Source organism: Hemicordylus capensis, chromosome 3 (genome assembly GCF_027244095.1).
Source record: "Hemicordylus capensis ecotype Gifberg chromosome 3, rHemCap1.1.pri, whole genome shotgun sequence".
In the NCBI taxonomy this organism is placed as follows: Eukaryota; Metazoa; Chordata; class Lepidosauria; order Squamata; family Cordylidae; genus Hemicordylus; species Hemicordylus capensis.
In genome coordinates this window covers 26,552,304-26,577,978 of record NC_069659.1, presented here as the reverse complement: position 1 = coordinate 26,577,978, position 25,675 = coordinate 26,552,304, and the positions used below count along the sequence as shown (strand labels likewise).

Below are 25,675 nucleotides of genomic sequence, written 5' to 3'. Positions count from 1 at the left end.
CTGACATGTCCCACAGCATCCTGCACCACTGTGAGGCTCTAACATGTGGCAATGGTGCTGCACAAGAAGGCAGTACCAGAACGACTGACCTCTTGCAGGATTGCTTGTCATACACTACTTCCATAAGGAATAACTGGAATAGATGTCGTAAATGGGAACAAATGTGGCAACACTGCTTGTGCAATCGCCAGTGTTGAGGCTGCCTTCCAGCTCCACAGTAGCCCCGACATTGTGCATGCTGGCACCCAACCACAATGAATCATGTAAGCCAGTTATTTTTTCATGAGAATGGGTCTTTGGTAGAAGAAAGATGTTGTGTTAGTGTCAGCAGCTAAACAATCAATTTTATCTCCAAACTACAGCATGGTGTTTTTTTAAAACAATATGACTCAGAATCATTCAGCCTTGACCTGGAAGAAGTCAGCACTGTTTTCTTGCAGAAGAGATAAGTCAAATATTCATACACATGCACTATAAAAAGTGATCTGTGCCAAGAGCACTTGTTAAAAAACACAAGTAATTCAGGAACTGTGCAGAGATGAATATGATTATTTCTATCGCATTCCTATTCCGGACTCTTGCTCTCAGCTTGCCTTTACCACTTCCCAGGCCTGCAACTTTAGAACCTAGTGCTCACTCAGCTGATGACCTTCTCTTTGCACAGGTACAGTATCTACTTTCACTTATATTCATTTAACTTCTTCCCTTTCTTCTTTGCCCTCTTCCCCCTCTTCTTCTTCCTCCTCTTCTTCTTCCTCCCCCTCTTCTCCCCTTCCCCCTCTTCTTCTTCCTCCTCCTCTTCTTCTTCCTCCCCCTCTTCTCCCCTTCCCCCTCTTCTTCTTCCTCCTCCTCTTCTTCTTCCTCCCCCTCTTCTCCCCTTCCCCCTCTTCTTCGCCCTCTTCCCCTCCCCCTCCTCCTTCTCTTCTTCCTCCTCCTCCTCCCCTTCCTCGTCCTCCTCCTCCTACTGTTGCCTTTCCTGTCTATTTCTAGAACTATCTGGATGCCTACTACAGACAAGAATCAGTTTGGAAACAGAGCTCCAACTCCCTGTCATATAGGCTGCAGCGTATGCAATCATTTTTTGGCCTAGAAGCAAATGGACTGCTCAGTGCAGAGACCCTCGAACTGATGAAACAACCAAGGTGTGGAGTCCCTGATGTGGCAGGATACCATTTCCCCCCCACAAAGATTAAATGGCCGAAGTGGAACATTACTTACAGGTAAAGTAATCCGATTGATGAGTTCTCAATTCCTTCCCTTTTTTGCAACTGAGTGGAAGACAGTGAAGTCATTCACACAATCAAAAACTGTGATTTACCTGGGTTTGGGAGCTGTGTGTGCTCACAGTTTTTGGTTATATGGAAGCAAGGTAAGAGGAAAACCTGGGTAGAAGTGATTATGTAGAAACAAGGTAGGAGGAAAAGCTACCTAGGTTTTCCTCTTACCTTGCTTCCACACTACCAAAAATTGGGAGCACACACATCTCCAAAACTCAGGTAGAACACAGTTTTTGATTGTGTGAATTACCTCTGTGGCTGACATACAGACTTTGCTTCTTTGGTGCAAACATGTTGCACTAGTACAAGGGTATTGTACTAGCTACTTATACACATTATTTGTTTCTGCTAATTTTTCAGAACTCTTTGAAATATTGATGCTCTTGCCATTTTGGAAGACAAGGCCAGATCATTTGATACAGCATGTTCAGCACTGTGCTATACAGCCATACATTATCCTAAACAATAACAACAACATTGTTATGGGGGATATCATTCAGCTTGATTCAAGCTAAACCAGGTTGCACCCCACTGTTAGAAATGTTTTGAAGAATATTTGTACCATGTTTCTTAGAGTTTATGGCTGTAACCCAGAGAAAATTAAGCAAGCAGAAGTTTCCCTGAAAATATGCTTCATGATCCAATGATGTAATTCCATATGTGCAAGTGGGACTCTCCCACTTTCAGCAATGGCAGCCCTGCATGTACACAAAGCTTTATTTGCCATGCCCATCACTGCATGTGGTACACTCTGGATAATGGTTACTGACTGCAGTTCAATGAATTACTACAGCTACCAATATTTATAGGATGCTTTTCAACAAGTGCTCAATGCGGTTTACATAGAAAAATAAATGTTAAAAATGATGGTTTCCTGTCCCCAAAGGTCTCACAATCTAAAAGGAGACAGGTAGACACCAGCAACAACTACCAGAGGGATGTTGTGCTGGGGTTGGACAGGGCCAGTTGCTCTCCCCCTGCTAAATATAAGAGAATCACCACTTTGAAATATACCTTTGCTCAGTTAGCATTGGTTGTGGAAATCCATATGGTCTTATTTATTAATTATTTTTTATTTGTTTGATTTCTAGACCACCCCTACAGAATAGCTCAGGGCGGTTCACAAATATCATAAAACAGTTAAAAACAATCAATGATTGGGAATGAAAATTTTAAAATACTAAATATGCCACATTTAGATAGAGAAGGCAAGTACCTTCTATAGCTAAATGTATAGCCTGAGTTTAAACTGTTCTGCTAGTAACTCAAATTACCAGTAATTCAAATTACGCATACCAGTTAGCAGTCTGTGCGGGTGAGAGTTTTACATGGCCGTAAAGGTAAAGGTAAAGTGTGCCATCAAGTCAGTGTCAATTCTTGGTGACCACAGAGCCCTGTGGTTGTCTTTGGTAGAATACAGGAGGCGTATAACATTGCCTCCTCCTGCACAGTATGAGACGATGCCTTTCAGCATCTTCCTATATAGCTGCTGCCTAATATAGGTGTTTCACATAGTCTGGGAAACATACCAGTGGGGATTCGAACCAGCAACCTCTGCTAGTCAAGTCATTTCTCCGCTGCGCCATTAGGTGGCAGGGTATTACATGGCCATGGAGGGATGTACTGTATATACACGTCTTTGGAGTTTTCCATTAGAAGTGGGGCTTTCCCATGGAGTTGTGTCATTGGAGTTTCCCACTAGAACAATTCATGCTTGCAGTTCTTTATGATCTATATCAGATGTCTAGACATTCTTACACTATTGGAGAAAGGAGAGTGATGGCGAGTGAGTGAGGTCTGGAAACAAAACAAAACAAAGATACACCAAAAATCAGAGAAGGGAGATGGAACAGAACTGGCGAAGTTTAACACTTGGGACATACAAATGCTGCCTGATCTAAACATGGTTGGGAGATGATCATTGCCCAAACGACTCTTGCATTCCTTCCCTTCCCCTACATGTATAAATTACTCCCTCCTTTTCCTTTTCTGAGCTAACTTTGGTCAGCATTGTGTGTGCACTGATGTTGGTTAACAGCAAATCATGGTTAGATCAGGTTTACCAACTCTGGTTTAAGTGAACTATGGTTAGTATTAAGATTGGAGCAGCACTCATAATACTAACCATGGTTAGCTCTCACAAGGGAAGGAAAGGGAGGAGGATTTGTGTAAGAGCAGGAGGAGGAAGTAGCATATGAGCTGGAGAGCAAGGAAGAAGAGGAGATAGAGAGAAGCACACGTCCAAGGGCATCTCTCAATTTGTTAGCCAGATTGGGAGATTATGCAGTGTTGCATAGTGGAGACTGTGAAGTGTTACATGTAAGTCAAAAAAAAGATCATAAGGAGACTCAAGGAAAGCAAGGAACTGACCCCAGATAACAATCTTCCAGAAAAATGTGCTGGAGAAACAAAGATATGAATCTGAATTACATTTTGACCAATAGCCCTTCATTGTATTTCATAATGACTCCTTCCTTCCCCATTGATGAAAGCTCAGGCAGTCTCCCAAATATTTCTACTACTATAAAGATGTTGCTTAAGTAATGTTAAAGCTTCAGGTATTAAACCAATCAGGATAGTCCTATAGGAGTGCTATTAAAAATTATAAAGTTCTTGGGATCAATGAAGGGTCTCTCTCCCCCCCACCCCCACCGTGTGTGTGTGTGTGTGTGTGTGTGTGTGTGTGTGTGTGTGTGTGTGATGAAATAATGGACAGTATCTTTATTTTGAGTTGATTTGGAATTATTCATGGTATTGGTACTTTTTCTTAAGAATAGCCAATTTTAAAATTTGTCATCACTCCTCTAACTTTAATGGTCCTGTCCTCCTTGTTAAATGATTGCACAGCTGATTCAGATTTTGCAGGGTTTTTGTTTGTTTGTTTGTTTGTTTTAAATCATCAGCATCCCTCTTGTTGATATGGAGCGAGTATTGCTGCACACACTTCTAAACTGAAAACAAAGAGTAAGTGTTCTATAGCACATTGTCATGTCCAGCCTTGCACAGTTTTGTTAGTCATATTTTGATTGTGATCAGAATGGTGTGCTTGACAATCCAAGATAAATCACTAGCAAAGGGGGGAAACACTTATTCAGGATCTGCAGTCTGTTCATTTCAAATATTCCAGCAGATAAAAATGCAAAAAGGGTTTGTAACTTTGGATCTGTATTTGGAATAGAATTATGAACTACACTCTGGATCTGAGCCGGAAAGAAGTGGACCAAGCTATCCAGGAGGCTTTCCAAGTTTGGAGTGATGTCACCTCCCTTCAGTTCACCAACATTTTTGATGGCACAGCAGACATTATGATCTCTTTTGGAACCAAAGGTGACTAAATAAAAGATGGGCCGTTGTAATGATTATTCTTAAATTCATTGTGCTAAATTGTGGGTCAGATGTCCATATGAAATATTTATATCATCTACTTCACCACATAGATGTCAAAAATTGCATTTGTTTTTGATGGTTGCTTGCTCTTCTGGTGTTTTCTTTGTAGAACATGGGGACTTCTTTCCTTTCGATGGACCATTGGGTCAACTGGCTCACGCCTTCGCTCCTGGTGACAACCTTGGGGGGGATGTCCACTTTGATGATGATGAAACTTGGACTAGTGATTTCAGAGGTAGGAATGCACAGAAAAATATGATATTTGCAGATACCTGCAAGACTGACATGTCCTTCAATCATGTCAAAGTTGGGGTTTTGGTGCATATTTGGGGGGCTGGCACTCATCCTTCAGTACAAGGTTAGGGTCCAGCACTCTGGTTTCAGTGAAAGGCTAGCGAACTGAGTTCTGTAAGGGCATCGGGTTGCAGTATCAGCCTGTGTGAGCATTGCTAGCTGAACCCACTGTGGTGTTTTTGGTTAATCCGTTCCTTGATTCAGGCCAGCTTTTGAATTTAGTTACTTGTATTCTAGTTCTTGGTTAATCCATTCCTTGATCCAGGCAAGCTTTTGAATGGGGCTTTAGTTACTTGTATTCCAGTCCTGGAGTAGAGGCGGGGCTAACAAACAGCCAGCAACAAGAGCACTGAAGGCAGACTGCACTTGCCTCTCTGTACATCTCTATATATAATTCTCCTGGGTGTGCCAGGGAAAAATGCATCCTGGCAGCCCAGCTGATTGGCTGGGCTGTGGAGGTGCCTGATTGGCTGGTGCACCCAGGAGAGAGGACAGTTGGCCAGCGGCACGGGCCAGGGACGCAGGCCCGGCCTGGCGGCGACGGGTGGTACGAGGGGCGAGGAGGCGAGGGGTGAGGCAAAGAGGAGGACTGGCCAAGGGGCGAGGAAGCGGCAGCGGTGGCGGGCCCCGATACTAGGGCAGGGGGTGGGGTGGGGGTGGGGGAGCCCCAAGGGGGCCCCAAGGAGGTGGGCCTCAAAGACTGGCAAGCGGCTCTCGGCGGGCCCCACAGGCAGCGGAGGCGGCTCTCGGCGGGCCCGACAGGCGGCAGCAATCGGCCCCACCGGAGACTGGGGGTGGGGAAAATTGGATGGCCGGGCAGTGGAGAGGTCTGGCCGCTGAGGCAAGATGGCAGCGCGCCCAGCAATGGCACTTGGCCCAGCAGCCTGGGCCCGCACCTGCCTGGAGACAGGGACATGGGGTGGAGGGAGAGGGGGCCACCTACCTCTCTGGCAAGCGGCAGCAGTGGGTGGAGCCCAGGTGCAGAAGAGGAGGTGGCTAGCGGCATGCAAAACCCTGCTGGCATGAGGAGGCGGCCGGCGAGCGGGCGAAGCCCTACCGGCCTGAAGAGGTGGCCGGTGGTCGAGCGAAGCCCCATCATTGTGATGCGGCGGGCGGGCGAAGCCCTGTCATCGTGAGGAGGCGGCCGTTGTGAGGAGGAGGCAGGCGGGCAAAGCCCTGCCGGCCTGAAGAGGTGGCTGGCAGGTGAGCAAAGCCCTGCCGGCCAGAGGAGGCGGCGGCCGTTGCGAAGAAGTGGCCATTGTGAGGAGGTGGCGGTGGGCGGGTGAAGCTCCATCGTTGTGAGGAGGCGGCCCGTCGTGAGGAGGCGGTGAGCGGGTGGGTGAAGCCCCATTGTCATGAGGAGGTGGCTGGCCTGAGGGGGAGTGGCTGTCTGTCTCATACCAGTTGACATAAGCAATATGTACAGGCACTCCATGAGTGACAAAACCTGACTTACAAACATCTGTACATACAAACAGAGCTCCATAGCATATGACATTAAGGAAGTCCCCAACTTAAAAACACCAACTTGAACATATAAACAAGTCATCTTCTTGGAAATTATATGCATTCCGAGTTATGAAGATCTAACTTACAAACTTTTGGAACACTGGGGCAGAAGGTGGAGGGGAAGGCAGGCGAGACACTGGGGCAGAAGGCGGGGGGATGGCAGGCGAGACACTGGGGCAGAAGGCGGGGGGATGGCAGGCGAGACACTGGGGCAGAAGGCGGGGGGGATGGCAGGCGAGACACTGGGGTAGAAGGCGGGGGGATGGCAGGCGAGACACTGGGGCAGAAGGCGGGGGGATGGCAGGCGAGACACTGGGGCAGAAGGCGGGGGGGATGGCAGGCGAGACACTGGGGCAGAAGGTGGAGGGGAAGGCAGGCGAGACACTGGGGCAGAAGGTGGAGGGGAAGGCAGGCGAGACACTGGGGTAGAAGGCGGGGGGATGGCAGGCGAGACACTGGGGCAGAAGGCGGGGGGGATGGCAGGCGAGACACTGGGGCAGAAGGCGGGGGGATGGCAGGTGAGACACTGGGGCAGAAGGCGGGGGATAGAAGGGAAGACAATGGGGCAAGAGGTGAGCGAGATGGCAGGCGAGACACTGGGGCAGAAGGTGGGGGATGGAAGGCGAGACACTGGGGCAAGAGTTGGGGGGAGGGCAGGGGATACACTGGGGCAGAAGTTGGGGGGATGGAAGGCGAGACACTGGGGCAATAGTTGGGGGGATGGAAGGCGAGACACTGGGGCAAGAGGTGGGGGGATGGAAGGCGAGACACTGGGGCAATAGGTGGGGGGATGAAAGGCGAGGCACTGGGGCAGAAGGTGGGGGATGGAAGGCGAGACACTGGGGCAGAAGGCGAGACCAAAAAAAAGACAAACGGGGTCCGGGCTTTTAAGGACAACACTGGGGCAAGAGGCGAGGTGGATGGAAACCAAAACACTGGACTGTGAGGGACAAGGGTAGCCAGTCTTACCACCACCACCAAAATTAAAAATAATTAAAAAATGAAAATTAATAATTAAAAAATGAAAATTACAGGGTCTACAGTAGCCACACTCCCCACAAAAACAAATAATATCTAGCTACTACCTGACCCTGCTAAGAGGGGGAGAAAAAAACCCCACAAAACAGCAGGGACAAGGAAAAAAACCTAAGCAAATACTTGAAACACCAACCTCCCCCAAAGAATCCAAAAACAAAGTGCACTGATGCTCAGAAAGAACTGCAAAAAGACAACGAAGACACATGGGAAAATAAAGAAACAACTGAACAACCAGCCAAATTCTCACAACACAACTCCAAAAAGTAAGTAAACTACTGCACAGAAGCTCTGTGCGGGTTCACCTAGTAATATCTATTTTATTAAACTATTAATATTCTTGATTCCACTCCACTGCCTTGTCCTTGCATACCACAACTCTTTCCTTCGGATTCTACAACCAGAACCCCTCTCTTGCAGTTTATTTTTATAAGGTGTTCCCACTTGTTGCTATTCTACTTTCTGCATTTACAGCACATATGCAAAGAGCAGTAGAGAAATGAGTACCAAAAGAAATTACAATGGACAATAGAAACATATAGAAATACGTTAAATAAAAAATGAAAGAAAATGAATAAATCAAAACAGTTTACTCTAGAAGGGCTACACAGCTTGCCACCTGAAAAGGCAGGTTGGGATTCCTACTCATGGGTAAAAGGGAGGGCAGGGAGGTGAAACATCTTACTTGTATAGCATGTGATGAGAGAATAGGAATATTACATAAGAACAGCCCTGCTGGATTAGGCACAAGCAGAGGCATAACTATAGGGGGGCAGGGGGGGCACGTGCCCCGGGCGCCATCTTTTCTGCTCACGTGGGGGGCACCGCCATGACCAAATTTTTTAAAAATTTTTTAAAATTTTTGTTAATACAAATGTTTCCTGCTCAGTGCAGCAGTGCTGCAGCAGTCAAAGGAGCACGTCGGTGCCCCCTTCCCCACGAGCGGTCCCTTCCGCGCCACCTGCGCCCCCCCCAATTGCTTTGCTGGTGCCTGGCGGCCAGTCAGTGGCCTGGCTTGGCGACGGCGGCAGGCGCTTGTGAGGAAAAACCTAAGTATAATGTAGTATGTTGGGGGGGCGCCGGGGGGGCACGGTGGGGGGAGCGCCATTTCAGTGCTTGCCCCGGGCACCATTTTCCCTAGTTACGCCTCTGGGCACAAGGCACATCTAGTCCAGCATCCTGTTTCACACAGTGGTCCACCAGATGCCGCTGGAAGCCACAGGCAGGATTTGAGGGCATGCCCTCTCTCCTGCTGTTACTCCACTGCAACTGGTACTCAGAGGCATCCTGCCTTTGAGGCTGGAGGTGGCCCTCCAACTAGTAGCCATTGATAGATCTCTCCTCCATGAAGTTATCCAAGCCCCTCTTAAAGCCATCCAAGTTGTTGGCTGTCACTACATCCTGTGGCAGACAGTTCCACAAGTGGATCATGCGTTGTGTGAAAAAGTACTTCTGTGTGTTGGTCCTAGGCCTCCTGGCAATCAATTTCATTGAGTGACCCCTGGTTCTAGTGTTGTGTGAGAGAGAAAATAACTTCTCTCTTTCTACTTTCTCCACCCTATGCATGATTTTATAGACCATGTCTCCCCGCAGTCGGATTTTTTTTCTAAACTAAATAGCCGCAGGTGTTGTAGTCTTGCCTCATAGGAAAGGTGCTCCAGGCCCCTGATCATCTTGGTTGCCCTCTTCTGCACCTTTTCCAGTTCTACAATGTCCTTTTTTAGATGTGGTGACCAGAATTGTACATAGTACTCCAGGTGTGGCCTCACCATAGTTTTGTATAAGGGCATTATAATATTAGGAGTTTTATTTTCAATCCTCTTCCTAATGATCCCTAGCATGGAATTGGTCTTTTTCACAGCTGCCACACATTGAGTCGACACTTTGCTCATACTTGGCCATTAGGTGTGGGAGGCAATCTTAAGGCACTGCTGCTAACTTGATCGGTCTCTCCTGTTTCCAGCTTTTAATTTATTTGCAGTTGCTGCCCATGAGTTTGGCCATGCTTTGGGCCTAGAACACTCCCGTGACCCTGTTGCTCTGATGTACCCCTTTTACACCTATCGCGACTTGAAAGACTTTGTCCTTCCTCAAGATGATGTACAAGGAATCCAAGCTCTTTACGGTACCCCTTATGTATATAAACTTGCATTTCTAAAGAACTCCACTTTCAGTCTCAGAGAACTCTGAGAGTTCTTTCAAGTCTGTCTAGCAGCATCATTCTCAAAGGCCGTAGAGGTCAATTACTAGCAGTGGGTGGTATTACAGAAATGAACCAGAAGCATAATGGGGAGCAAAGAGCAAGAGCTTTCAAAAATACTCCTTTTCAAACTTTGCAGGTCCACAGAAAGGAACAGTCAATGCCAAAGCACCAGCAAGATGTCACCCAAACTTCTCACCAGATGCAATTGCAGAAATACATGGGGATAAAATCATATTCAAGGACATGTAAGAAATTGGTAGAAGTATTCACCAGTTCCATTCAGTGTTCTTTCTAAAAAAAATCCATTTCTGTGAAGAATGAGTTTTATTCTGGGCAGCAGAATCAAGGCAGTGTGTGCTCACATGCATTCAGAGTGTGGCCTTTCTTATTCAACCTGAGTGGTATCTAAAATTAACTGAGCAGACATTTTTGAGTGTACACATATGTACACACCTTAGAGGGAATCCTGGTTCCATTTATCTTTCTAACCACGGTCATTCTGTAATAATTATCAATAAAGACCATGATAAAGAAGAGATGTGATAATAAAAAAAAGATAGATTGGAGGTCATGTGAGCCAGCTAGACTTTTATCCTTATTATCTCTCTCCTTTCCAGTCACTTCTGGGGGGAAAAGTCTGTGCTTTGTGGTAACAGCATGAAAGCATGAACACCTATATATGAAGGGTACCCTATGCAGCTGAAAAGTCAGGAGAATATGTTTATTGTTTCAATAAGTCCTTTTGAACTTGTTGCCTGACATCCTGACTAAATTACTCAATGGAAGTCCTATTAAAATTAAGTAGTCCTAGAGTAACTCCTGAACAGTATTACTGATATATCTGGATGTCAGCCAGTAAGACTTACTTCTGAAAACAAAACAATGGAAAGACTTCTCAGAATCTCTCTTTGGCTTAATTTGAACCTCACAGAGCAGGGTTGCACATCTTCAGCACTCCAGCTGTTGTTGAACTACAACTTCCATCACCTCTGACTGTTGCCCACTGCAGCTGGGGTTCATGGGAGTTGTTGTTTAACTACTGCTGGAGAGCTGAAGTTGTACAGCCCTGTCATAGAGTATCTCTATATACTAATTCAATTTAATTTATTTAAGACATACCCATCGCTTATTTATTTGTTTGTTTGTTTGTTTGTTTATATACCGCCTTTCGTTAAAAGAAAACCCCAAGGTGGTTTGGCCACTGCTCGAACCATCATGTGTTCTGTCCTGATGCTCTTTAGGCTTAGAATAACTTGAGCATCCTCATCTCAATCTATCAGGATGCCTCCATTTTCTTATCTATGCCCCCCCCCAATTTACTTCCCTTTTTGAAGGGGCAAATCCCATGTGTGGCAGCTCTCACGAGAGTTAGTGAGTGAGAGGAGGGGGAGAGGAAAGTGACGGCAGCAGGGAACATAAGGCCCAGAGACAGGCCAGTGAATTGGCAGGTGGGAGAAAGTGGTGGTGGTGGAGGAGGAGAAAGAAAGTGAAAGTGAAAGTGGCATGGGAGGGGGAGAGAGAGTGGTGGCGGCGGCCGGGGGGGCAGGAGAAAGCGGCAGCCAGACGGGAAAAGTGTCTGGCCAAGTGGTCGACCAGAGAGAAAAAACATTGGAGCGGGGGGGGGGAGGGAAGAGAAGTGGGGAGATATGAGAACCCGGGGCCGAGAATGAGGGAGAACTAGAGCCACATATGCTCTGCACATGAGCCAGCTAGTCCTTTTTATAGATCAAGGTTCCTGCTTTTATCACAAAGCATATAATTCTATCATCATGGTTTGGCCACTGCTCGAACCATCATGTGTTCTGTCCTGATGCTCTTTAGGCTTAGAATAACTTGAGCATCCTCATCTCAATCCATCAGGATGCCTCCATTTTCTTATCTATGCCCCCCCCCCAATTTACTTCCCTTTTTGAAGGGGCAAAGAAAGCCTTCTCAGAGAGCCACCATAGCTTTATCTAACCTGTCCTTACATTACTATTTGACATTTCCCTTGTGTTTTATTTTGCAAAGTATGGATCCAGTGGCAGCCCAAGACTTCCTTGAACCAGAGGCACTCCAGTAATTTTCCACCTGAGGCAACCATCTCACCTTACCTCATAGAAGGACTGCCTTTATATAGATTAGTTTTGATTCTTTGACTTTTTAAAAAATTATTTTATTTATTTATATTTATTTTTGCATTTATATACTGCCTTTCGTTAAAAAGATAACCCCAAGGCGGTTTAAATGTATACATCAGTTCTCTAGTGCAACATGCAGCATTTGAAACCAACAATATGACTCATTAAATAATAAATGATAATATTCATTCAAATCTATTAAATCATTCAAGAGACCATAGCAGCAAAGCAGTAAGAATTCTAGACAAGAAAAGAAACTTAGTAATTAATGTAAGCACAACTCACTTTCATTTGCTTTCCTTTGTTAAGCTCCATGAAGATATCCTTTCCACCCAGCAGGATAGTCTGTGAGCCGTTTTTCATGATTCCGTGAGAGGGCTTGAGGGCGGGCAGTGGGGAAGACTGCAGGAGCTTACCTTCCCTGCAGACGATCTGGCTTCTGCCTCTGGGAGTGCAGATCGTGCGCCCAGACATTCTGCTGCTGCCTCTGGAAGCACGGAGGTGCGGTGGTCAGGAGGGACCATCATCTCAGCCCCTGGAAATCCCACAATGCACCGCATGAGTGCATGGTGCATTGTGGGGATTCCCCCACCACCCCTGCCCCAGCACTGGCTGAGAGCACCAGTGCTGACACATGAGCAGTTAGGTGCGGTTAAGGGCATGAGCATGCTCTTAACCTTGGCTAACTGGTGGGCTTCCTTGGCAGGTTTGCTGCTGAGGTCCCACTGAGATCTATGCGTATCCCAGCAGTTCTTATTACACGCAGCCTAGCCCACGCGATGCGTCCCTAGCCTGGGTTAGGCTGCGCATGGGAACAGTCTCTGTGTCTCCTTTCAAGAGCCTTATTAAGATGTTCTGCACCCCTCTCCCTCTCTCTCTCTCTCCCTCTCTCTCTCTCCACACACACACACACACTACAATTAAATCTGAGCTTGGGCTTGCCTAAATAATAATAATAATCATTATTTTTGCTTTCTAAATCAGATTTATGTGGTATCCTCAGATAACTCAAAAAGACTGGGGTGTCATTCAGTTGCTTTGGCCAGGACTTCCAAACCAAGTTGATGCTGCATATAGCCTACCAGTCAAGGACCTTGTCTTCATATTTAGAGGTGAATACTGTTATTGTCCTTCACAGCAATGTTCTCCCGTGAATTATGACTCACCAAACAAGGCATTCATGTTGTCCTTAATTGTTTAATCAGAACTGGTCTGGAGTTTCACTTAGGCTTCCCAGGTCTGCAAATAAGAGATCCTGGACATTGAAACACATACATAAATAAGAGTTGTTTGCTTCAAATTTTCTATATTATCATAATGGAAGAAAAGCACTGGAAATGTGGCAAATCCTGTGTTCAAACCTCCTGAAAGCCTAGCTGTGTGCATTTTTAAAGGCGGATTTGCTGACATCCTAAGAGACTGAAGATGCTTTTATGTGTTTCTAAAGGTCATGCTCTCTAGGTATTTGCTGTCAAGCAGCACTGACTACTTAATAAATGAAGATGGAATTGAATTATTTTCGTGACCAACTCCATTTTTAAACTACCCATATTGATCCAATTCCCCATATCAATTGGTTTATCATGACAAGAGTGAATCACATATTTCCTTAATTCCTTATGTACAGGGAAGGAATTTTGGGCTTTGAAAGGCAACAATATACTTCATGGCTATCCTCAGAAACTTTATGAACTCGGATTCCCAAGCAATGTGCAAAGGATAGATGCTGCATTTCATGATGCAAAGATTGGCAAGACCAAATTTTTCACTGGAGACCAGATATGGAGGTAGGAAGTGGGATGTAGGATGCAGCTTCTGTTTGGTTTCTGCACTCATGGGTGGATTGCAATAAATCACCTTTGTCCAGAATGACTGTCAAAATCAGAATCTATAAACCCACCAAATCTCTTTCTCTGTCATGATGGTAAAGCCTATTTGCAATCATTTACAGTGCTTAGTGGTTTACTCATGTCTCTGTGGTTGATCTGGAGCTCAGATTTCTCCCTGGATGTTTTGCAACACAAATCAGTCCCAGGCCAGTCTTCTTCCTTTCCTGCAACTTTGCATCACAATCTGCCTTTGAAGGACTGACTCAGTTTTTACTTTTGATGCTCCCAACAAGTCAGATATCTGCCCCATGTGGCTCATAGATGGGCAAAAGCAGCCCGACACTGCAGGGACATTATTTCAGTCTCAGAGTCTAGCTAGCCCCACAAAACAAGAAGAGGTTGTTTACATGGCCAGGCGAGTGAGTGGGGCAGTGTGTGTGTGGGGTGGGTGGGGAAGGATGGTCAAACTCACCTTCCCCCACAGATGATTCCTGCAAAAAATCCAACCCAATTCAATCCAGTCCAATCCAATCCATCCATCCATCCATCCATCCAGTTGCTGGGAGTGCAGATGATGATCCCAGATGATCCACAATGCGTGTTTGCAGTGCTGAACTCCAGTGGCTGGGATGGCACGGCCTGGCCTCCAGAGATCCCACAATGCACCATGCAACACACACTATGGGGGATTGGGGGATTCCCCCTGGAGATGAGTGCTCTAGGCATCTGTCTTTGTGTCTGCTGGGGCTAAACATACTGTAGCCCCAGCAGACACACCATTCCAGAGCCCTGGCTAAGGGCTTGATTGAACCCTTAACCCTGGCTATGAAATGGGCGGTTCTCACGCACAGCCTGACCCAGGCTGGTGTCACTAGCTTGGGTTAGGCTGCACGTGAGAACAACCTCAAAGAGTGTTTGCACAGTGTTTTCTCCAACCAGATGCTGGTAATAGCTCCAGCACTATAATATTTGTATTTAAAGCTAATGGCTGATGCATAGCACAATGCTCATGTTCCAACATTGCATTTGTGCAGTTACGTAAGTACCTAGGAAGCTGCCTGTGTTATAGATCTTTAACTCCTTGTTCCATCTTCAATAGATTGCGTGAGCAATTCTGCCTCTAGCCCACCCCTGATCTTACTACCAAGAATACCAGTGTTGTAATACAGGATGCCAAATCCCTTGATGTCTGTATTCTGTTTGGGAGCAGATTTCACAGAGCTTGTAGCTGCCATTACTTTAGGTATCTTGTCTGTTGTTTGGGGACTTCCTAAGAGCCAATGCTCCATTGTGCTTTGGTTCCTACCCACTGAAGATGACTAGCAAAGTTGAACATTCATTTATTAGCAAACTTTGCCTATTTGCAGATGCCAGACAGTTAGCCACATTAGTCCGTTGCAACACAACCTATCTTGTGGCTACTTAACAGCTAACAGATGCATTGTGGCATAAACCTTTGTGGACTAGAGCCCAGTTTAACAAATTATTAAGTACATAGGAATATAGGAAGCTGCTTTATACTGAGTCAAGTCATTAGTCCATCTCGCACGATGCACAGTATTATCTGAGGGAGGAGGAGAGCTGGTCTTGTGGTAGCAAGCATGAATTGTCCCCTTTGCTAAGCAGGGTCCACCCTGGATTGCATTTGAATGGGAGACCACATGCACGAGCACTGTAAGATAGTTCCCTTATGGGATGGGGCCACTCTGGGAAGAGCACCTGCATGCAGGCATGCAGAAAGGTTCCAAGTTCCCTCCCTGGCCTCTCCAAGACAGGATTGCAAGAGACTTCTGCCTACAACCCTGGAGAAGCCGCTGCATATCTGTGTAGACAATACTGAGCTAGATAGGCCAATGTTCCTGGATGGACCATCTTCCAGTGGTTAAAGTGCTGGACTAGGATGGGAGAGACCCGAGTTCAAATCCCCATTCAGCCATAATACTAGCTGGGTGACTCTGGGCCAGTCACTTCTCTCTCAGCCTAGCCTACTTCACAGGGTTGTTGTGAAAGAGAAACTTAAGTATGTAGTACACCACTCTGGGTTCCTTGGAGGAAGAGCAGGATATAAATGTAATAATAATAATAATAATAATAATAATAATAATAATAATATCACCATCAGCCAATTACAAAAAGCAGCTTTACTGGGAACAGCCTATATTCTGCGACGATATCTATAACAACTGATAATAAAATTCAGCCATCCCAGGTCCTTGGGAAGGACTCGATGTCTGGATAAAACAAACCAGTCAATAACACCTGTCTGACTTTACAGACTAGCAGGAGCTTCTCCGAGGTTTCGGGTTCTGGGCTTTCCTAACTCTACTTGGAGATGCCAAAGACTGAACTTGGGATGTTTTGCATGCAAATCAGATACTCTGCCACTGAGCTACAGCCCCATCCCCTAAATTGGCAAACATCCTTAACAGACAGACAGACAGACAGACAGACAGACAGACACACACACACACACACACGGGAATATAGAAACAAAAATCTAAACAGTGAAGCTCTTCTCACAATCAGAGAGAAGAGCTTCTTCCGGGTCTGTGCGGAGAATGATCAGAAGGCAGCCCTGGGTGGCCGGATCGGCCACCCACATGACTGCTGGCTCCATCACGGAGCCAGCAGGGGCTGTGGGGATCAGAGTCCACACAGCCCCCAGAAGTTCCAGTGCAAGAGAGAGACCCCCTTGGAGAGACCCCCAAGCCCGGGAGGCTGCTTGAAGCCTCCTGGTCGGGGGTGGGGGTCTATTCATGACTCATCACACGCCGTGGTGACACATGATCAAATAGACGAGGTTAATGGAGCGCTCACTCCATTAACGTCGTCTAAGGAGAGGGGTACTTTCGGAAGTTTGCTGCCGGGAGCCGTGCGTACAATCAGCCAAAAGCGGGCTAGGCTCCCTTAGCCCACTTTTGGCTGATTGTGAGCATAGCCTCAGCGGCTGACAACCTGACTATCAAAGCATGTGCATAAGGAGGGTCTGCAGGGAAACGTGTGGAGCCCTCACACAGCTTCCCTCGTCCTCCTCTGCATTATGCTTCAGAAGGTTGCTTGTGCTCTAGAAGCACACTGCAAGATTGGGAAACATGTTGCGAGCCCTCAGTGACCTGGTTCTGATCTTGCAGGGCACTCTCAGAGTGCAAGCAGTGCTGGGAAGTGTGTTAGCCCTGTGGAGCAACTGTGCATACACATGAGGACCAGGGGAGTTGTGCAGGACTTGTGGCATGTCCTTGAAGCCCCTCCGCACACACAATTATTTAGTAGGGGAGGGCGACATGCCATGGCGTGCCACAGCACCCCAACTCCCAGGGCTGCCTGGTGAGCCACCAGGCATCAGGGCGGGTGATCCGCCCGCCGAGGGAAGGAACGGAGATCATCTGCAGGGAAGGTAAGTTAAACCCGCCTTCCCTGCAGACTGCCCAGGAGCTCTTCTCACTGATCGTGGGAAGAGCTCCAGGATGCCAACCAGTGGGACCAAAAGGTCATGCCATGCCAGAGGAGCAGCTTAAGATGTCTCTATGTATGCAAAATACATGCAAACATAGGGAGGTCGTTCCCACGAGCAGGTGGGCAGGGCATCGGGGAAGGCTGCAGAAGCCCGCCTTCCCTGCAGACAATCGCTGAGGACTGTCTGGGTGTGTGATCCACATGTCCAGATGGTTCGCCTCAGCCCCAAGGATGGATGGAACTTCCTGGTTCCCAGAAATCCCACAATCCCACAATACACACAATAAAATAAACGTGGCTAAGGGAGCGCTTGCTCCCTTAACCCTGTTTAAGAGGTGGGCTCTGTAGGCGGGTTTGCCGCCAAGGCACCACCGGCTGCCTGTCGAATCCCACGGGTTCTCACAGCAGCCAAGTCGGGCTTGTCTGCCTTAGCTCAATCTTGGCTGCTTGTGAGAGCAGCCTCATAGTATAGTGACAATTTGCAGAGCTAATTAGTGAAAGCATTATTTTCCTACCTTTGCTGTGTTAATTTACTGCCTCCAATATTGTTCCACCAATAAAGTTCAAAATGAATAGAATCAAACTTGCAGATAACTATTCGTTAACAGTAGTAGCAATAATAACTATTCATTAATAGTAGTAGTAATAATAACTATTCATTAATAATTGCTCATTAAGTGCCTTGAGATGCATTATGAAAGGAGGTATAAAAATGGAACAATGCACAAAATAAAATTAAGTTGTTATTAACTGCTAACTGAGCAAAGAAAGAGCCATCTTTTAAAGTGGTGATTCTCTTTGTTTTTAACAGGAGGGAGCAGCAAATGTCCCTATCCAACCCCAGCACAGCATCCCTCCAGTGGCTGTTGCTGGTGTCTACCTTATGGTTCTTTTTAGATTCTGGGCCCTTCTGGGACAAGTAACCAGCTTATTTATTTTTCTGTGTAAACTGCTTTGAGGACATTTGTTGAAAAGTGGTATATAAATATTTGTACATGTAGTAGTAGTTCAGCAATTCATTGCCAGAGAGACTTCCTTTTAAAGTTTTTGTTGTTTACTTTCAGATCATCAATAGAGTGTCCTGAGAGACTAAAATGCTTCTTCATGTTCACCGACAGAACATCTGATCATTCTGCATTGTTATAATCTAACAATCCTCTTTGATAACAATGCTACTCGACTCAAACTGATCAGAAGCCCTTTTACTCCTGCTTCCCTCTAAATTGCTAGAGAAAAAGGTTGTCTCCCATCCTCATTTTCCTGAAGAGAAAATGTGAAGTAAACAAGATAGACAGAGTTTGATTAATATTATTATTCATTTTGATATTACAGCTATGATGAGAGATTTCATTCTATGGAGCACGGCTATCCGAAACTAGTGAAGAAGGAATTTCGTGGAATTGTGAATAAGCTTGATGCAGTATATCAAGAGAATGGTAAAAAAAAATCATATAGAGAAAATCTTTATACTATTATAGAGGAAAGAAAAGTTAAGTTGTGCCGTCAAGTTGACTCCTGGTGACCACAGAGCCCTGTGGTTGTCTTTGGTAGAATGCAGGAGGGGTTTACCATTGTCATCTCCCGCGCAGTGTGAGATGATGCCTTTCAGCATCTTCCTATATCACTGCTGCCCGATATAGGTGTTTGAAACCAGCTGGGATTCAAACCAGCAACCTCTTGCTCGCTAGGCAAGTCATTTCCCTGCTGTTTTATTTAATTTGGAGCCCACACTGCTATTGAGTGAAACCAAAAACATATGGGTGTGTATGTTTTCTAATATATTTATTTTAAAAAAATTTCCTTTCCTTTCTATATAGAAAGTTGCCTTAAACCAAGTTGGACTACTGGTTCATATAATTTAGTATTGTCTACACTGACTAGCAGCAGCTTTCAGAACTGAGAGAGGAGCCTTTCCCTGCCCTGCCTGGAGATGCCAGGGATTGAACCGGGGACCCTTTGCATGCAAAGCAGATGCTTTTCTGCTTTGCATGCAAAGGGTCCCAGGTTCAATCCCAGCTGTTATACCATGCTTAGAGTTGCAGGCTCTAACCCATTCCTTTTCTTTCAGGTTCCATTTACTTCTTCTGCGGCTCAGTGCAGTTTGAATACAGCATCTGCCACAAAAGAATCATCCGCACTGTGCATGCAAACTCCGTGTTAGGCTGCTAAGCTGCAAGGAATTTTGTCACTGTAGAAGCTGAGTCAGCTGAAGATGTTGCAAGAAAGAAGGGCAGCGCTTTTAGCAAAAACAAGAAGCCTGATGATAGGGTAACTTCTCCATGGTTTGGATCGCTTTGGATTGGAACTATGGCTCATCTTCTGCATAAGGCCCAAGTTCAAAATGTCATCAGGCGGAGGAAGCCAAAAAGACATTCCTCTATTTTTCCTTCTGCGAGAGAAATGCAACTGAATTCAACATAGAAGAAAAGTCCCTTGTGGCATCTCTGGCAGAGGAGTTGGGCACCATGATAACCAGCTGCAGACCACTTAGTGAGGCTATTCTCACATGTGGGCAAAACTGGGTTAAGGAAGCCCAGCCTGGTTTTGCCAGCATGTGAGAACGGCCAGGAGTCTCGCGGCTTCAAGTGGCAGCACAGCTGCAAATGCACCTCTGGAGCCCACCCTCAAAATGAAGTCAAGGAAGCAAGCACTCCCTTAACCTCCTTTTTTTTTTAATCATCTGCCAGCCCCGGCTGCTTAAACGATCATCTGCCAGCACCCTAAGCTAAACCCTGATAAGAGAGAAAGGCAACCCCATTGAATAAGTAACGCGGACAAAAAGGATATATTTTGAATATTCATTCAACAGAAAGAGACAAAAACAAGCATCCTTGTGTAAAAAAGTATGTGAACCATGCATACAGTAACTGGTGGCAGCAACTTGAGCAGCAATAACTGCAGCTAAACATTTGTTGTAACTGGTGATCAGCCTCTCACATCAGCTTGGAGGAATCTTGGTCTATTCTTTCATACAAAACTGTTTCCCGTTTGGTGGCACTTGAGGGCTTCATGTCTTGCCACAACGTTTCAATAGGGTTTAGGTCGGGACTTTGACTCGGCCACTCCAAAACACGAAATCTTTTCTTCAGCCATTCTGTGTAGACTTACTTGAATGTTTAGGGCCATTTTCTTGCTGCATGACCCACTTTTGGCTTCAGCTCACAGACAGATGGCCTAATATTGTCCTTTCGAATTTTCTGATATGCAACTGAATTCATGATTCTATCAATGGTGGCAAGTCGTCCAGGTCCTGATGCAGCAAAGCAGTCCCAAACCAGGATGCCTACACCACCATGTTTGACAATCGGGGAGGCTATTTGCATTCGTGGAGGAAATCGGGCTAAGAGAGCCCAGCCCAGTTCCCACTGCGCATGTGAACCGCCGAGAGCTGCGCGGCTCCCGGCAGTTAGCCCGCTTAATTGCTCCCCCCTTAAATGAGATCAGTGGAGCAAGCACGCCACTAACCTCGTTTTGGCAATTGTGAGTCGTTGCACCATTGTGACTCATGAGTAGACCCTTGACCTCAGGGGTCTCCCCAGAACGCCCCACACACTCACGTGGGGCATCCTGGGACTTCTGGGGGCCAAGTGGCCCCCGATCCCCACCACCCTACCGGCTCCATGATGGAGCCAGTAGTTGTGTGGGTGGCCAATCCAGCCACACAGGGCTAGCCTGATGATCATCTGTGGAGAGACTGGGCTTGACCCCCTCTCCCTGCAGAACCCCTTAAGGCTGTACACACTGATCGTGTGTAGAGCCTCAGGTTGTGGTACTTACTTTGGAAGGTAGTGCTTGGTTTTCACCAAAGAAAGCATTTGTGATTATGTCCAAAAAGAAGCCTTGTGGGTCATCCAGATTCCCAGGATAATTCAGAATGGGTCATCTAGAATCAAAAATTGTGCTTGCTGTTTTCTGTGTAAGCCACTGAATAGGGCCTATGCTGCCACAATAATTTTTGGAACTGGGGAATAACACAGCTGTTCTTCAGAAACATGTGTCTTTTGACCCTGTAGACTAGGCGTGCACAACTTGTGGCTTACCACGCTGAATATAGCCCACTAACTATGTGTTGTGGCCTGTCAAGGACTTGACAGACTCTTAGTTTTTGCAGTCCCAGGCTGGTAGCAAAACCAGGGGGTTCAGCTCGGTGGTTCTCTCAAGTTGCGCAGGCCTGTTCTCCACACAACTTCCCAGTCATAAAATAGACATATTGCTCTCCAATGTTGTTGGAATTATGTAGTCAGGGGTCCTCAAAGTTGGGTCCCCAGATATTGTGGACTACAATTCCACAATTCTATGAATTTTTAAATTAGATCTGTTTTTATATTTTAGCATATTTTAATTGTGCAATTTTTATAGTCTTGTTTTAACTTTTTCTGTGTGAACCCCCTTGTGATTATTTTAATGAACGGCAGTATATAAATTTAACAGTGAAATAAATAAATAAAATAAATAAATCATACCCAGCCACAATGTGTCCATGAGTTTCGGATACATGAGTGCCCATGTAAGTATGACAGTGGACAAAGTGCTATCATTGCAAACATGATATAAAACAAATTCCTTCTAGATTTTTTGCATACCATCACTTTTCTAGTGGAAAGTTCAGTGAATACTGCCCTACTGCAGGGCCCAGAAGTGAAAATGTTGTTGCATAAATATACCTATGAAGTGCTAAAAATAGTACCTAGCATGTTGTTTGCAAGAAATACTGTAGCTCCTAAGGGAGGAAAACGACTCTTTCAATGTAGTTATTTTAAATGCCAAATACTTAAAACCAGTCCAAATACAGCATAGTTGGCTGTTATTTGTGGGCGCTTTGTAATTGCTTCTTGGCACTGTTGTGTCATTTCTAAAATAAATAAATAAAAGGAACGGATTAGCACTAATATGGTGGTTTTGAATTCATCTTGTCTCCCCTTGACTCTCACTCATCTCTTTTTGAAGAAAAACAAATTGTGTGAGGCCCATTGAATTTGCCCTCCTTCTAGCAAATTCCCTCCTTCGCCAAAGTATTCCCTCCAACTGCCTTTGAAGGGTGCAGCAGCCCTGCAGCACAGCGTTACAGACACAGAATGCTGGGCTGCACGTTGGCCCACAATAGTATTTATTTAGGGCACATGATTAATTCTCATTTTCAGAAAAATGATACATAGAAGGTCAGTGGCATAGTCCTCTCATTTGTTTACAGGACTGCAAACTTTGATGGATTACCACAAACTGAGGCTGAATCCAAGCACGACAGAAGTACTCAGAGTGGGAGGTCGAGACTTAGGAAGTGGTTTAGATCTGCCTGTTCTGGACGGGGTTGCACTCCCCCGGAAAGAGCAGGTACGTAGTCTGGGAGTACTTCTGGTTCCAAACCTCTCCCTTATTTCTCAAGTTGAGGCAGTGGCCAGGAGTACTTTCTATCAGCTTCAGCTGATGCGCTAGCTATGTCCATGTCTGGAGATAAATGACCTTAAAACAGTGGTGCATATGCTGGTAACATCCAGGCTTGATTACTGCAATACTGTCTATGTTGGGCTGCCTTTGTATGTAGTTCTGAAACTGCAGTTGGTACAGAATGCAGCAGCCAGGTGGGTCTCCAGGGTTGCCAGAAGATATCATATTACACCCACTTTTAAAGAACTACACTGGCTGCCAATCAGTTTCCGGGCGAACTACAAAGTGCTGGTTATTACCTATAATGCCCTAAATGGTTTGCGTCCGAGGTATTTAAGAGAGTGCCTTCTTCTTCATCAACCCCATTGCCTGTTAAGATAATCTGGGGAGGTCCGGTTGTGGTTGCCGCCAGTTTGATTGGTGGCGACTTGAGACCGAGTCTTTTCTAAAGTTCCCCCAGAACTCTGGAACAGACTTCCTAACAAAATTAAAATTTTCCCTTCTCTGAATGTTTTCTAAAAACTTATTTGTTTAGTCAGGCTTTTTAGTTGACAGTTTTAAAGCTTTGGTTTTAGAGTTTTTATTGTATTTTAAATTGTTTCAAATATGTTAATATTTTAATGGTTTTATATTGTGAATCGCCCCAGGACTTTTTTGTATGGGGCAGCATATAAATGTACTTACATACATATATACATACATACATACAAAATAAATGAATAAATTATTTTTAAAAAATATATAAACTAGTTTATGTAATAGAAACTGTAGGTGGCGGGGAAGAGACCTTCCCTCCTCTGTGGGAGGGAAGGGAGAATGTCTCTTCCCAGGTAGCATCTTCAGCAACACACACCTGCCCAGGGGTGTAGCGAGGGGAGAGTGGGCCCCGTGTTCAGAACACGGGTGGCCCTCCCACTCGCGGCAACACCCCTATGGTACACCTCCACTTGCTCCCCCTTCCCTCAGACTGGGGCTCCTGCGAGTGCTGGCAACCTGCAGCTACTGCCACCAGCCACTTCCATCGTAAGGAGGATGGGCGCAGCTGAGTGAGCACAGCCAAAGGAGGTGGCTGGTGGCAGCAACAGCTAAAGGTGACCAGTGGTGGCAGCAGCAGGAGCCCCAGATGGGGAAGGGGGAGCTCAGCAGCTCCTCCTGGAGGCTCAGCAGCTCCTAGACACAGGGCATGACTTAACCCTTCAGCTCTATTGCAGCTCCACCCTTGTATCTGCCTCATCTAAAGACAAAGAGAGTGGGCAACATCCAGACTAGTCAGTCTTGACAAAGCACCATTGAAATCAATGTGACAGGTTAGTCATGACTAACTTAAATCCAGTTAATCACAATGGGGCAGCCATAATTAATTTAAATTCCAATAAATTTCAATTGGATTTAGTCATGATTTAATCTGGTTTTTGCCCAGTCTGAAGTTTTTCTTTTCAGAACTCTTCTTTTAGTCACTTGCAAATCTTTCTTTCTTTCTTTCTTTCTTTCTTTCTTTCTTTCTTTCTTTCTTTCTTTCTTTCTATTACATTTCTGTACTGGCCCATCCAGTGGCTCTGGGCTGTTTACAATTAATTAAAATTACTAAATTTAAAAATTAAATTAAAAATTCTAAAAAATTAAGAATTCATAATACATGCAGATTTAATCAAACAATTAACTTCAACTCATTTGATTAATCAAGTAAGACTTCTCTTGTCAGATAAGTTTTATTGTTGATTTGTAACATAAGTGAATGACTTCTCTTCTCAAACATACCTTCCAATAATCTATACATTCGTTTTGTTCCATTCATCATCTAAGCCAGAAATTCTCAACCTTGGGTCCCCAGATGTTGTTGGACTTCAACTCCTATAATTCCCAGCCCCAATGGCCTTTGGTTGGAGATTATGGGCATTGAAGTCCAACAACATCTGGAGACCCTAGTTGAGAACCCCTGAGCAACACTTGAAATTGGTTGATGTTTGGCAATAGGGAGAGGCAGGGAGGGAGGGAGGGGGAGAGGAATTACCAAATAACTATGCAATACTATACAGTAATATTTTTGGAGGGGAGAGGGGAGAGCTTATGGGGGAGGGGGTACAGCACAAGAGGATGGAGACTGGAGGTAAGGAAACAAAACCATTTCTGTATCCAGTAGCCTGATACTGCTGATTGTTGTTTTCTACTGCTCCATAAGTTGGACTCTGTCAGAGGCAAATGCAGGGCAAGGTGTGCACATCATAAATATTTATGACTCAGTGATTAAAGAGGAATTGCATGCCGCATGAGGAGCCAATCAACCATCAAATCAATGTCCAATAAGGTTCAACTTCCTCCCCCACCCCCACATGCAGCGTAAATGATAGATATACAAAAGCATGGCTAACATGGTTTTATTATCAGTGATTAATTGCCATGCTTAACAATAAGTGAAACTCCTGGCAAATTAACCTAGTGAGCAATTCTGCCAACTCTCACTGCTTGCTATAAAGCTGGTACTATCAAATGGGCTGATCTTTTACCAACATTGTTTCCTGTCTGACTCCAGTTTTGTCAACAGTCTGGATTACTCTCAGATATGCAGTAGGCAGTAAAACACTGAAGCTATTCTCATGAGGAGCGAAAACCAGGCTAGGGAAGCCCATCCTGGTTGTTGCTGCTCGTTAGAACCACTGAGAGCTGTGTGGCTGTCAGCAGCGGCAGTGAGCTCTCTTATGTAGCCCGCCACTTAACCCAGGTTTTGGGCACAAGCACGCCACAACACTGGGTTAACTGATTGTGTGTCTGCCGTGACTGCTTGCAGCTGTGGCAGACACACTCAGGGGGAGGGTAATGCACCGCACACTCACATAGTGCATTATTGGGGCTCTAGGGGGCAGGGCACCATGTGGCGGTGCTTCCCTGAGCCTGATCCCCGGAGCAGTCAGGCGAGGCATGGCGAGGCATGGACAGCCTGCAGGAGAGCTGCTGCTCATCTGGGCGGGCATTCTGGGAAGAGGACCTGCCTGCTTGCATACAGAAGGTTCCAAGTTCCCTCCCTGGCATCTCAAAGATAGGACTGAAAGAGACACCTGCCTGGAATCTTGGAGAAGCCACTGCCGGTCTGTGTAGACAATACTAAGCTAGATAGACTCATGTTCTGACTCGGTATAAGGCAGTTTCCTATGTCCTATGTCCCTATGGACCACCACCGTTGAAGCC

The 25,675-nt window shown here is 45.7% G+C and overlaps 1 protein-coding gene across 1 annotated transcript; it reads left to right on the top strand.

The window, feature by feature from the left end:
• The first annotated feature begins 612 nt into the window (after positions 1-612).
• LOC128350838 (collagenase 3-like) lies at positions 613-19,282 on the top strand. The gene is made up of 10 exons (XM_053309610.1): positions 613-664; positions 991-1,220; positions 4,456-4,604; positions 4,774-4,899; positions 9,466-9,627; positions 9,842-9,950; positions 12,810-12,937; positions 13,453-13,612; positions 18,440-18,543; positions 19,176-19,282. Exons 2-10 carry the CDS (start codon positions 1,069-1,071, stop codon positions 19,274-19,276), a joined length of 1,191 nt encoding a protein of 396 aa, XP_053165585.1. The 5' UTR covers positions 613-664; positions 991-1,068; the 3' UTR covers positions 19,277-19,282.
• The last annotated feature ends 6,393 nt before the right edge of the window (positions 19,283-25,675 follow it).

What these genes read in the sequence shown, in the direction of transcription:
- LOC128350838 (XM_053309610.1), top strand. Translation starts at nt 1,069, where the DNA reads ATGCAATCATTTTTTGGCCTAGAAGCAAATGGACTGCTCAGTGCAGAG. An exon ending in AAGTGGAACATTACTTACAG is followed by an intron (nt 1,221 to 4,455) that starts GTAAAGTAATCC and finishes TATTTGGAATAG; the next exon opens with AATTATGAACTACACTCTGG. An exon ending in ACTGGAGACCAGATATGGAG is followed by an intron (nt 13,613 to 18,439) that starts GTAGGAAGTGGG and finishes TTGATATTACAG; the next exon opens with CTATGATGAGAGATTTCATT.